Consider the following 14,738-nt stretch of genomic DNA (forward strand, 5'->3'; position numbering starts at 1 on the left):
GCCATATTAATCCTGCTGTAAAACACACCACAGAACTAATCCCAGGCCATATTAATCCTGCTGTAAAACACACCACAGAACTAATCCCAGGCCATATTAATCCTGCTGTAAAACAAACCACAGAACTAATCCCAGGCCATATTAATCCTGCTGTAAAATAAACCACAGAACTAATCCCAGGCCATATTAATCCTGCTGTAAAACACACCACAGAACTAATCCCAGGCCATATTAATCCTGCTGTAAAACACACCACAGAACTAAACCCAGGCCATATTAATCCTGCTGTAAAACACACCACAGAACTAATCCCAGGCCATATTAATCCTGCTGTAAAACACACCACAGAACTAAACCCAGGCCATATTAATCCTGCTGTAAAACACACCACAGAACTAATCCCAGGCCATATTAATCCTGCTGTAAAATAAACCACAGAACTAATCCCAGGCCATATTAATCCTGCTGTAAAACACACCACAGAACTAATCCCAGGCCATATTAATCCTGCTGTAAAACACACCACAGAACTAATCCCAGGCCATATTAATCCTGCTGTAAAACACACCACAGAACTAATCCCAGGCCATATTAATCCTGCTGTAAAACACACCACAGAACTAAACCCAGGCCATATTAATCCTGCTGTAAAACAAACCACAGAACTAATCCCAGGCCATATTAATCCTGCTGTAAAATAAACCACAGAACTAAACCCAGGCCATATTAATCCTGCTGTAAAACACACCACAGAACTAATCCCAGGCCATATTAATCCTGTGCTATATGATGAACAATAGAAATCACCCCCGTTATATTGATCCTATGCAATATGCAAAATGCCCCAAACCATTTACTCTCATTCTCTGAGGACCAGACTGAGCTGTTATGTATTGTCCCGCCTCAAGTGACTCAGAATGACCTGAATGATGACAGAAATCAAGTTTCATGTGTCTATAAATTCCCAAGCTAACAGTATTTACCGGTTACACTTTGGATTCACTTAAGACAGGGTCAGGATAACACAATCCTGAGTAAATTCGATGTTTGGACATGCTGACTGCTTATAACCAGCTGCGTATGTTGCGTAACGTTTAGTCGTATTGGAACAGTGCACAGACGGTGTGGACGTACAATATGTTTTTTTTCCTCAGTAATACAGGCATTCTGTCATTCATGTCAACAAATCCCAGACGTTTGGGCTGTTTTAGAACAGCTGTTTTGGTGACAGCACCTGACCACACTGGACAATAAATATCTCAGAAGACTAACATTAAAACATTTCATGGTAATTCTGATGAGCCGGTTGTGTTGTCAACTCTCTTGCCGGGACATTCTGGGTGCCAGTTGAGCTCCAAGGCTGATGCTGGGGCTGCCGGCAGTAAACAGTGCCCGGGCCGATTTTTGGAGTGGCCTTCTGCCCAAGGTTCACATCAGATTCTCAGTAATCAGTGTTGTGGTATCAGACGGAACAGACACTCACACATACACAGGGGTGGGTGATATGATGATGTTATTATCTATAGTGATAAATTATGCCACAATATGTTTTTCAGGGTAATCAAGGCTTTCGTCTTGTAATCGTGATGTTGTATGTTTGGCATTTATACGCTGTCATATAGACACACGCCAGTGGTGGACGAAGTACACAAACCATGCACTCGAGTTAAGATAGAGACGCCCAAGGTAAAATATTCCTCCAGTAAAAGTAGAAGTTCCTCCCTTTAGACCTCCACTGGAGTAAAAGTACTGAAGTATTTCCCTTCAAATGTACTTAAGTATAAAGTAAAAGTACTAAAAGAGTAATTCTGGCTCTGATGTCCTGTTATCATTTTTATAACCAGACTTTCTTCATGAACTCATTTCAGGTGAAAGTCCTCCAGCGTCTCTCTTGGTAAACCAGTCTTTTAATAGAACGTCATTAATTAGTGACGCTGACGTCTATTAAAATGATCAGAAGCACAAAACACTGAAGGTAAACAGTTTCCATCAGGGAGAACCGAGTGGCTCTGAAATCACTTTTTACACACAAGCAAAGTTTCAGTTTCAGATTTATTTACAACTTAGTTCCAAGTTTAAGTTGAATAAAAACTGGCTTTAAACTCAGGATCACAGATGAGCTCCTTTACTATGTTGATCTGTAGGCGTCTGTTCATAAACATAAACCAGCCCAAACTCATTTACTATAAAATGAAATGGTGTTTGTAGAAATTCAGAAAAAAGCCGCGTCAGTCTCGACTGCATATGTGGACATATTTCTATATTGAGCTCTATTTACACAAAGTTAGGTTAGTTCATCATTTATGTTGAACAGACTCTCCCAAAGTTTTACGCTGCTGCGCTGACGTTGAACCGCGTGCTGCACTGGGTCGGTATGACCAACAGGTCAAAACCAGCTCTAAACAAAGTGACCGCTGGGCCCTGATTGGTGCTCTGGCTTTGCGCTTCTTTCGTTTTGACATGTGACGTTTTTATACACACAGAAACCAAAAGGAACGACAGATTTCTCAAAATGTAGGAGGAAAAAGTCGGATATTAGACTCTGAAATGTAGTGGAGTGAAAGGAAAAAGTCGCCCAGAACGGAGAAACTTCAGTACAGATACACCAAAAATACTAAAGTACAGAAACTCATTACATTTACTCAGTTACTCAGTTACTCAGTTACTGTCCACCACTGACACGCTCACAGAGAGACAGAAAAGAGGTTATCTGGCACAAGGCGCACTGCTCTGTGTTTCGGAATTCACTTCCTGGTGGTGGCTGCTGTTTCCTGTCTTTTCCACTGAACGGGAAGTAGTTGGCATTTATTTACATGCTAATGTGTACGAGATCGCGGTCAGATCACCCGCTCAGGAAAACACACACACACACACATACACACACACACACACACACACATACACACACACACACACACACACACACACACACACACACACACACACACTCACAGTTTGCAGAAACACTGGCATTGCTTTGGTAATGTCTGGAAACTGCAGCCGCTCAGGGTAAAAACAGTGAAGTGTTGAGTATAATAATATTTCGTTTGAAGTTACTTTTAAAATAAGCCACTAATAAAACCGTAGCCTGTCGCTTCACTGCTGTAATCATTTATATTTACAGCATTTGGCTGACGCTCTTATCCAGAGCGACTTACAATTTGATCATTTTACACAGGAAGGCGAAGGTGGTGTTAGGAGTCTTGCCCAAGGACTCTTATTGGTATAGTGTTTACCCAGGCAGGGATTGAACCCCAGTCTACAGCATAGAAGGCAGAGGTTATAGTGTTACCCACTACACTAACCAACCATCATACCGTATCCAGTTATACACGTTTAGTCTAAAGCTTATTTAGATACTGATGTCCCTGTGTGTGCTTCAAAGAGTTCATCAAAAGAGCTTTGTTTGCAATGACAACACTGCTTTCTGTCAACCTACACTCAAAAAAATATGGTTCTTCAAGGGTTATTTACTAAAGAAAATGGTTCTTTAGAACCTTTAGAAGGTTCTTTGCATTGTGGAAGGGTTCTTCAGATTGATGGAGAATGTGCTGTAGATGCTATAATCACCAAAAAGGGTTCTTCTATTATTACGATGTGAAGCTAGTTACAATATATATATTTATTTATACCACTTTCTTCACCAAAGAACCCATGAAGAACCATCATTTTTAAGTGTGTATCTCTGTATGACCTAAATCTCGTTTAGCTGCTGAGGATTTCCTCCATTAGAAGGAAGATCGGACTGTTATTACCTAATGATGCCATGTGTTGTAATCTCATCGTGCCTTATTCCTTGTCTGCATTTGTTTGCATACAGGTCATCACACAGTATACATCGGCGTTCATGTGCCCAAGAGTTACCGTCGGCGGAGGAGACACAGGAGACGGTCCAATCACAAGGAGAAGAGAGAACGGGTGACGGAAGGCGTGAGCGACAGATCCGACGCTGAGAATGCAGATGACTCCGTCCCCAGCATTCTCAAACCACTCAGTAAGTCAAGTGTTCATTGAATACTCAGCGTCTCAGACGAACAGCGTCAAAGACTCAACATCTAAAACACCTGCAATCGCAATCAAACCGCATCTTTTAACACCTGGCATCTCAAAAACCTAACATCTGATACACCAAACATCTCAAACACCAAGCATCTCAAAAACTTAACATCTGATACACCAAACATCTCAAACACCAAGCATCTCAAAAACCAAACACTGAAACACCAAACATCTAAAAAAAAAAAAAAATATCTGAAGCACCAAGCATCTCAAAAATCCAAACATCTCAAAAACCAAACACCTGAAACACCAAATATCTCAAACACCAAGCATCTCAAAAACCAAACATCTGAAACACCAAACATCTAAAAAAACAAACATCTGAAACACCACGCATCTAAAACACCAAACATCTCAAAAAACAAACATCTGAAACACCAAACATCTCAAAAAACAAACATCTGACACACCACACATCTGAAACACCAAACGTCTAAAAAAAAACAAATATCTGAAGCACCAAGCATCTCAAAAAACCAAACATCTCAAAAAAACAAATATCCGAAGCATGAAACATCTCAAACACTCAGCATCTCAAACACCTACAGTTGCAATTATACAGCATCTTTTAACACCAAGCATCTCAAAAACCAAACATCTGAAATACCAAACATCTGAAACACTAAACATCTCAAACACCTACAGTCACAATCATACAGCATCTTTTAACACCTGGCATCTCAAAAACCAAACATCTGAAATACCAAACATCTGAAACACTAAACATCTCAAAAACCTTCAGTCGCAATTATACAGCATCTTTTAACACCAAGCATCTCAAAAACCAAACATCTCAAACATGTAGCAGCTGAACCACCTAGCATATGTCTTGGCTCCTAACACCCCACCCCACGTAATCACAACTCTCAGATTTCCACAGCTTGGCTTTTAAACACTCAATATGCATCTAAATACCCTTTAGCACTTAAAAAGGCTTTTGGGGATTTTAGAGTTGACCAGTATCACAGATAATGTAAGCCTCCCCGTTCTTCTCCTACTGGACAATGTCGAGAGGAAACTTTAGCAGCCTTAGCTCTCATTTCCAGTGATATAAACTCAGTACCAGTAGCTTGTTTATATTATACTGCCTCATATATTCGCATGATAAGCTCTCAGATGAGAGATCTGTCTGCGAGAGGCTTGAGGAAGAGCAGAGCGAGAGAGACGAGGGAGTCTGTTTCACTAATCTCCACTCAAGCTGCTAGAACCGATGTGTTAATCCAGCCTCTTTTTTCAGGCTGCGAGCATATGTTAGTCTGCGCGTGACACTGAATAGACAAACATGACTGTGTAAAACTGTTTATTCAGGAGCAGAAAACAGCAGAAACAATGAACAGTCGATATTTTTAAGCGTTAAAAAAAACGAGCAAGCATCGCAAACCACCAATGTATTTTTACACTCGACGTGGGGGTGGGCCGGTATGGCCATATTTTGTCTTATCTTAGTAAATAATGTCACAATACGCCACAGTGTGCTTTTCTGAGCATACCAGAAAATTTGGCAGCACTCAAAGAACCGAAGAGCTACGTGTTTCAGTAAAAGAGAACATGTTTATCCCTGTTTAGTCCGATTCAGTTCAGTGCAGTATGTGAAACATAAAAATGCTGAATGATTAAAATCATTGTACTCATAGCTTTTAACTCTCTATTGCACAATGTTGCCTCAAGGCAACAAACTCTTTTTCCTCACTTTACAATAATGTTATACATATTTAAACATGATAGCGTCAACAATAATGGGCAGTTTGAGTAAGTCAATCCAGAGCATGTGCCCGGTCATAGTATCTCTTATTGGGCATATTTAAACTCTTTTTAGCATTCAGTATCAACTCTTTTTGTTATGAGAATTTGTAGAAGCATGTTTGTTGCCTAGAAGCAACACTGCATGACACTAGAATGGATTTAGCCCGTCACAAGCCAGGTCGCACCACTTCAGGGAACACAGCTCTGTATATTTTCTTGCCATTGTCGCACAATGTTACCTCAGGGCAACAAACTCTTTTTCTCACTTTACAATAATGTTATACATGTTTAAACACAATGATAGCGTCAACAATAATGGGCAGAGTTTGAGTAAGTCAGTCCAGAGCATGTGCCTGGTCATAGTATCTCTCATTGGCCACATTTAAACCTCATCGCTGCACAATGTTGCCTGAAGGCAACATACTCCAAAAGGACCCCAAATGGACTCCAAAATGGTTTTTTTACTTTTTTTTTTAAACTTTTTTTTTTTAACTTTAAACAAGTCAGAAAATATAAATCAACACATGAAAGTGTCTCCACGTGTTGTGCTATTGTATTTTGACCATATCGCTCACCCACAACTCCTAATTCACGTGATGCCCGTCATCATTTCCATTACTGATCAATAGTACTTCACAGCTCCCGACCAAGCCAAACGTCGACCTCAATGAGTTGCTTAGTCACTGGTGGCAGAGCAGGACCTCCTTATCCTATCTTATCCCCTGATGCCACCACCACCACCCCCCCTCGGCCAGTAAGCCGCTTCATTGTCCTGGTTTCTCCTCATGTGGTCATAAAGTGGGCCGTTTGAGGTCATGCTAAGTTCTGGCCTGTGGTCAAACGTGAATGGAGCATGTATCTCTTACATCATAGCCCCTTTGTAGCAGATGATAGGGTTGGTAACAGTGGCTATAGTGTTTACTAGCATTTAGCTTAGTCAGGGGAAGCCACATAATAAGGGTTTAGGGGAGGTATTGGCCTCCACTGGCTTGGAACAGGTTGGGGAAGCTTATGGCGTTGCTTTTAGCCACTGTGAAGGGATTCGAGCTAGTGCTTGGATTTGGACGCGGTCAGGCGGTATTAGTCATGTTCCTCACTCCGATCCTAAACTGCATGATTTAATGCGCGATCAGTTCTTATGCAGCCCACCTGCTTCTACCACTCAGGTGCTGAGTAGACTTTTGGCCATATTTATGGATTAAAGCGCATCATACAGTGTCGCAAACCACATAATCAAGTCTATATGAGATGCTGAAGAGCTCAAGGCAAGTACGTGATGATTTAAGCATATGAGGTTTGCACAGAGTATCAGGTAAAGGATCTTCGGCTTAAGCTTTGGAATCAAAATGCCTCAGGAGCAGGCCCGAGTGAGACTACTCCGACATTCTCTGTTTTGCTGCTGGCCTTCAGCTGACGGAAAGCTTGGTAACTAGCTGATAAGTTGAAGCTGGAGCTGGGAAAGTATCACAGTGTGTCTAGAGAGTGAAACACTGGCTTAGTTGTAGCCTCTGTTGAGTCCAGTTTATCTGCATGGAGAGTTTTAGATAAGGCTCACAAGGTCTAGCACATGTGTAGAAGTCTGTCTTCCAGATGTGCAATTATCCCTAATGCTTGTGAAAGTACAGTTTCGGTCATTAATCACTAAAGTTTGACATAGAAATGGTTTCATTTGCTTGATGCAGCTGAATTTCTTTCCCTTTTTGTTCGGACCAGCTTGATGTGTAGAGAAACTTAGGCTGCGTTCACATTACCCGGCTGAAGTGGCACAAATCCGATTTTTCGCCCTAATGTGACTCAGATCTGATGTTTTCAAGGCTGTGTGGACGCAAATCGGACCTTGAGTCTTTCTTATGTGGTCCTGGATCGGATACGTATCCGATTTGTGGCCGTGCGGCCTTAATGGGGCGCTCAGATCGGAATATCGTGCTTGTTTTTCCGCTGCGCCATCATTCAGCGTTACCATGGCAACAGCGTTGAACAGACGTTAAAGCCTGTAAACGGTGGAAAAGCAGCTCACCTCGCCTTTTTCTCCTCCGTCTGGCTCTAATAATGAAGCTGAGAGCTGATCAGAGTTAATGATCTTCTCAGCGAAGCTCGTTCTGCTCGTTAGTTTGCGCTGATGATGCAGTGATTCAGTCACGTGACGTTACTGAGTAGGAGGAGCTCATGAGGGTCATTTCAGGCCGGTTCATCACATTAATGACGGATTTGAATCACTTACCTAAATGAATGCGAACCATCGAGTCGGATCTGAGCGACGAGGCTCGTAATGTGAACGTAGCCTTTGTGTAGCCTCTGTTGAGAGAAGCCTTTGGAACACAGCTCTAATCTAAGACGCATGGACATCTAGTACGCAGATTCACAATGATATGGTGATTACCCAGGTTCTTTACACTTGGTTGCGTGTAGAGATGAATGCCAGTTAGCTGAAGGCTATTAAAGAGGAATTCCACCAATTTTGCAAACTTATTTCAGCCGTTGAGGTGTAAAGAAAGTCAGTCACCAAAATAGCCCTTTTATTTACAGAAAAGCAAAACCGCCCGTGAACCTACACGCGGGGTTGGGGGGGGTGCTGGAGCCTATCCCAGCGGTCCTCGGGCAGGAGGCAGGATACACCCTGGACAGGTCGCCAGTCCATCGCAGGGCAGACAGACAGACAGTCACTCACACCTAGGGGCAATGTAACATGTCCAACTGGCCTGACTGCATGTCTTTGGACTGTGGGAGGAAGCCGGAGAACCCGGAGGAAACCCACGCAAACTCCACACAGAGAGGACCCCGGTCACCTGGCCGGGGACTCGAACCCAGGCCCTCCTCGCTGTGAGGCGACAGCGCTACCCACCACGCCACGCAAAAAGCTGTCATGAAATACTGCAGGAACTGGGGGGCAAAGATTCAATTAATTCTGTATAAGATAAAAATATGGTTGTTCTCCTGTTGGGTGAGGGGGTGGGGCTATGGATAACTTTCTAGTGGGCCAAACTGGACGTCCTAATGAACTACTTTGGCCCGTGCGCCACACTTCAGGGCACCACTGTGAGCAATTCTGACTCTGAATGACTGTTTTACAACTAAACGATTGGATTAGGGACATTTGGGGCAGATTAGCAGGTGTTCTGAAAGAGAGGCCGAATCAGGAGTCGCAGTGAATCAACTCAAAACAGTGTAGAGAGTTTCATCATCAGGAGAGGCTCTAAGCTCGTGCCACCTCTGGCAGGCGTGTGTATGTGTGCATGTGGGTGTGTTTACATCGAGACTGTGTTGATCTGCGAGGTGTTCGGTCTTTCCAGAGGTGGCTCTTGCTTTGCCCTGATCCAGGATGACACGCCAAGCATCACACGTGTAAACAGAACACACACATACCAATACAAACACACTGCCACACCCCTATATGGGTCTGCTGTGTGTGGTTTGTGGGCAGTCTGGGATGGTGGCAGACAGACAGCTAGACGAGGAGCGAGACGGAGGTGCATGGCAGGCTGTGTATTATATGACAGCTGACAGGCTCGGACACACACTCTCTTTTCCTGCTGTTGTTTTTTCCATTGATATGCCAGTGTGGCATTTCCCACTAACATGGCAGCATTCCAGGGAAGAAGCGTGTGATGTAAACACCTTATTCCGCTCATAGTGTTCCAGATAAGTCTGTTGTAGGAATAAGAGAGTCCGTTCTATAACAGATGTAATGCAAAGGTTGAGGGTAAAGAGGCAGGAATAAATAACAATATTATATATATATATAAATATACATTTGATAAAATAGCCCCCCCCACCAAAAAAAAAAAAATTAAATAAAATAATGAAACCAAAGACCAAATGAAAATAGGAAAAGTATTAAAATAAGCACAGAAACATATACAATAAATAAATGAAACAAATGAAACAAATAAGATTAAAACTAGAGAAAAAGCAGAAATAAAATTTGCTGATTTTTGCTTTGAAGCGGAAATGAAAAAAGTTCAAAAAGGACTCAAACTACCACAGAACATGCTGCTGTACCCATACGCAGCGGCCAAAAAGAGCCAAGACGCACCGTTCAGTAGGACAGACCCACTCCGTTACGCCGAATGCACTCACACACACGCCCAAAACAAACAAACAAACAAACTTTATCTTGATGTTGTTTCTTGATATTATCTTTGTTATTGTCCACTGAAATATGTTAATGGCATTCTTGAATACATTTAACCCAGTGCTCTGGTCTCTCACACACACACACACACACACACACACACACACACACGTATGTGCACAGAAGAACCGTAAAGTCCTGCTACTCCTGTCCGCCACACCCACCTCTCCATTCATCCCATAACAATGTCCTCTTTTCTGCTTTCGAGGGGCTAATGATGAAGGAAAAACCCCGTTCGCTAAGAGTGATTAATATTTCACAAGGCAGGACTTCCAGCAAAGCCGCATAATTAGCCGACCAGCAGCGGCCGTACCCTTTTTCCGTCTGGACAGATGTGACATGTGGCCCCGGTTATCTGAGCAATCTCCCTCCATGAGCTGGTATGAGGAACACACTTCCAGCCGTTCGGCACCAGCAGCGCCTTTGCTTCACATGGCGATTTGCACGGTTGCTGTTGCACTAGCCGAACCTGTCACTCCCTGTCACTCAAACTGAGCCTAACACACTGAGTCACACTGATTATGAAAACAGGCTTTATTTGAATATTCAAATCTTCATATAATGATACTAATAATACATAATTATACATCGATCAGGCGTAACATTCTGACCACCTCCTTGTTTCACTCTGTAGTTCTCCAGTTACAGACTGTAGTCCATCTGTTTCTCTGATACTCGGTTACCCTGTTCTTCAGTGGTCAGGACCCCCATGGACCCTCACTGCTGTGTCTGATCCACTTGTACCAGCACAACACACTCTAACACACCACGTCAGTGTTACTGCAGTGCTGAGAATGACCCACCGCCCAAACAGTACCTGCTCTGTGAGGGTCCATGGGGGTCCTGACCACTGAAGAACAGGGTAACAGAGTATCTGTACTGCTACTGATCCCTGATTGGTTGATTTTCCCATCAGTCTCTCCAGCAGCTGAGCGGATTCGCTTCATCCTGGGAGAGGAGGACAGCGGGCCGCCCCCACCACAGCTCTTCACTGAGCTGGACGAGCTGCTCGCTGTTGACGGACAGGAGATGGAATGGAAGGAAACAGCCAGGTAGCACAGATACAAACACATGAACACACAGACACACACACAGCGAGGCTGGGAGATTATTGACGTTTTAGCCAATGGCAACATTTCGTTTATTATACTGATGTTATATTTTAAAAATCTGGTACTTTACCGCAGCATAAGGCAAGTCGTATTTGAAGAGAACCCAAAAGACAAACGTAAAAAGAGGGGGGTCCAGTCTTATCCACAGAGGGCTGGAGTGGCTGCAAGTGTTCCTTCCAAACAGTCAGGAGCTCACCTGATTCTACCTGATACATCAGCTGGTTTCCAGACAGTTGAGCACATGCGCTCCTGCTTTCCTGGAATGAAGACCCGCAGCCTCACCAGCTAGAATAGACTGCAGTAGTAGCTCTCAAGCCAGGCCTCAGGGATCCACAGACAGTCCCTGAGATCCCTGAGAACCGGTTTGAGAGCCACTAGACTCTTCTTTTGAGGCTTTTACAGGTGCAGCATCTTCAGCCACTTTATATTTTTACTTATTTATTGATGCGCGTTTGAGTGTATAAACGCCACAATAGGTGCTAATAAGTTAATCACAACGAACGTTACTCTGAGTCTGAGGAACATTTGATTTTATGAGCCTCATAAATGTCTCAAAATGTTCTCTGCTTTCTTTTATTCATGTGCCTCACCTCAGCTGATGAATATTCATATTCTGTTTGCTGTGAGGCGTTGATGTGATCATGGGAGCTAAAAAGTGAAACTGATCTGCTCGAACAGCTGTCGTTCCACGATTATATGATCTGGCCTAGTTAACATAAACACGCGCTTGCATATGGCGCCCTGCCCAGACCTCAGGAGCATGCCGAAACATCGCTGCGCTGACCCCCCGTCTTCCAGGTCGGCTGGAAAAAGGCTGACACACCAACATTCCATAGAATTCCACAAGCGTACACGCAGCAGTCTGGAAACACAAGCCTTTCTAGGAAGTTCTAAGGAATTCAGCAGTTAAGCAAAACGTGAACACAGACGTCACAGGCATTCGAAGCTGCCGTGTCGGTGCCGTCTGCGGCCGCTGTTACATAAGCAGGTATTTAAGTCGTTTACCTTTTACCTGGAGCGAAAACTCAGACGTAAACAAAATCTGTAAATCAGAGCCATGTGAAAGGGAACATGGTAAGAGAGATAAAGGGAGGGAGATTGTGCTTTACTGGACAGCCTGATGAGCCACGACCGTGGAAAAGAGGGACAGAGGGAGAGAAAGAGGTAGAGATTGGGTGGGAGGGCATCACACAGGTACTGGGAAAGACAGAGCAGCATTCACCTGATTCAAGGAGATGTGGTTTCCTAACAGCACTGGTTACCTGTGCTTCGTTTATTTTAGCGTGTGCATTCAGGCCCCCATCATTCTCGTCCTCTTTCACACATGACTTGCTGATCTGTTTGTAGAGCTGAACGATTCATCGTTTTTATATCAAAATCAGGCAGTTTTCAAATCGCAAGACCTGAAATTACATCCTATGTTATCCATCCATTTTCTAATGCGCTACCCACCACGCCACCGTGCCGCCCTTATCGTCGTCATCCTACATTATTCAAAGTTTTGACCGAGCAAATAAGCCTAATAAATGATGACCTAATAATAGTAAATAAATAATAAGAAGAAAAAGGCCCTGCAAAGAATAACTGCATTCAAATCGGAATTGCAGTATTCCTCCAAATTTCCAGCCCTGTCACTTTTTCACTTTCACAAAATCAGCACTTGTGTCCGCAAGACAAATGAAATGTCTTTGAATCAGAGTTTCTAGGTTGACGTTGGTCAGATCAGGCCCGCCACACAATCCTATCCGGCCGACGACGGTATTTAAAATTACTGTTTCACAGTGTGCTGCACTACAGTCCCCAGCATGCACTGCAGCCCCAACAACCGTCTATGGGACAGCGGTTACACCTCAGTTCTACACAATTCTACACCAGTCATATCACCGAAATGCATTTCAGCTGCATTACAGCCAACAAACACCGGACGTCAGCTCAGCTGCTCCGAAACTGAGCCCAGTCTTAATGAACCTGCAGCAAAGAAAAGGTTCCAGGTGTCTGGATCAAACAAACAGGTAGGCGTAAAAGGCTGAGCACCTGGGACGTTTACATTTTCAATATTTCAAGTGTAATATTTCCAGATCTACTACAAGTCTCTGTATTTTACTGTTGGCGTTTGTGCATATTGTGAATAAATGCCCTGTTCAGGTTTCTCTGGCCCACAGATTTTTTAATATGGCCCTTTTCCTGGTCGAGTCTGACACCCCTGTTGTAGAGTTTCTGAGGCCCTGAGAACAAAGGCCTCCTGGTTTGGTGTTCAGTGTGGAGCCTGCAAGCGTCCAGGAAGTTTCACATACCAACAAAGACCCGATTCACTCGCTCTTCTGAGCCCTGTCACTGCAGGCCTGTGTTACAGAGGGAGTTCTCTGGTGCTCTGGGGTCTCTGGGTTTACCTGCATATCAGGCAACATAGCAAGCCAACATTCACAGAGGGGTATCAGATCTTAGGCTCGGTATCATAGCAGAGCTCGGCTAAGCTGAGCTCAGTAGCCGCTATAGAGGAGATTAGAACTGTTCCCTCTGAACTGAAAACGTATCACAGTACAGAGTTTCACTGAGGCGTGAGTTTCTGAGAGGAGAGTCTAAAGAAGCAGAATAAATCTTTCTTCAGTTTCACGACAGGAACTCAGCCCACCTGTACTGCTGCAGCAGACCACCTGTGTGTGTGTGTAAGCTTGTCTATCAGATTCAGAGTCATTTCTGTGTGAAGGGTTTCTGTGAGAGACTTTTGTCTGTATTGGTTAGACAAATCCAGCTGATACGGAGCTGTGGAACTGCTGACTTGCGGCTGATTCTAGAATGTCTGGCTTAGGGTTATAGAATGCCTGGCCAAATGTTTATAATGTGTGACTTGGCGTTCTAGAACATCTGGCGAAGTGTTCTTGTATGCCTGGAGAAGAGTTCTTGGAAACGTGTTTCAGTTTCCCAGAATATTTGGCTGAGTGTTCAAGAATATGTAGCTGAGAGTTCTAGATGGTCTGGCCTAGGGATCTAGAATGCCTGGCCAAATGTTTTAGAACATCTAGCAAAGTGTTCTTGCACTGCTGCAGGAGTGTTCTTGGAAACATGGTTCAGGGTTCTAGATTACCTGGCCAAATGTTCTAAAATGTCTGACTAGGTATTCTAGAACATCCGGCTAATTGTTTGTGCGCTCCTGCAGAAGAGTTCTTGGAAACATGGATCAGTTTTCTTGAACATCTTGCTGAGAGTTCTAGAAGGTCTGGCTTAGAGCTGTAGAATGCCTGGCCTAATGTTTTAGAACGTCTGACTAGCTATTCTAGAACATCTGGCTAAGTGTTCTTGCACCCCTGCAAAAGGGTTCTTGGAAACATGGTTCAGTTTGATGTTTTTTGGCTAAATGTCACCTTTTAGCTAAGTGTTCTTGAACTCCTGGCTGACAGTTCTAGGAGATTTCAAAGAGTTCTTTCTGGACTCCTGGATGAGCGGTTTTGGAGACCTGGCTCAGGGTTCTAGAAAATGTGGCTGAGATTTCTACAAGGTCTGGCACAGAGCTCTAGAAGGTCTGGGCGAGTGGTCCTGGAAAAGTGGTTCAGTGCTCTAGAATGTGTGCCTGAGTGTTCTTGGGCTCCTGATTGCGATTTCTATAATATCTAGCTGAGAACATCTAGCTTAGAGTTCTAGAATACCTAGTTTAAAGTTTTTGGCTAAATGTCACCTTTTAGCTAAGTGTTCTT

At 43.6% G+C, this 14,738-nt stretch overlaps 1 protein-coding gene across 11 annotated transcripts in view; it reads left to right on the top strand.

The window, feature by feature from the left end:
- Nucleotides 1-14,738, top strand: part of slc4a4b (solute carrier family 4 member 4b) — an 80,533-nt gene that overhangs the window by 21,655 nt on the left and 44,140 nt on the right. For all 11 annotated transcript variants that reach the window (XM_037546167.1, XM_037546168.1, XM_037546169.1 and 8 more), the window contains exons 3-4: nt 3,821-3,994; nt 10,851-10,986. In XM_037546167.1, the coding sequence (XP_037402064.1) occupies nt 3,821-3,994; nt 10,851-10,986 (310 nt within the window). The remainder of the gene's footprint in view (nt 1-3,820; nt 3,995-10,850; nt 10,987-14,738) is intronic.

This window comes from Pygocentrus nattereri, chromosome 16, assembly GCF_015220715.1.
Source record: "Pygocentrus nattereri isolate fPygNat1 chromosome 16, fPygNat1.pri, whole genome shotgun sequence".
Classification (NCBI taxonomy): Eukaryota; Metazoa; Chordata; class Actinopteri; order Characiformes; family Serrasalmidae; genus Pygocentrus; species Pygocentrus nattereri.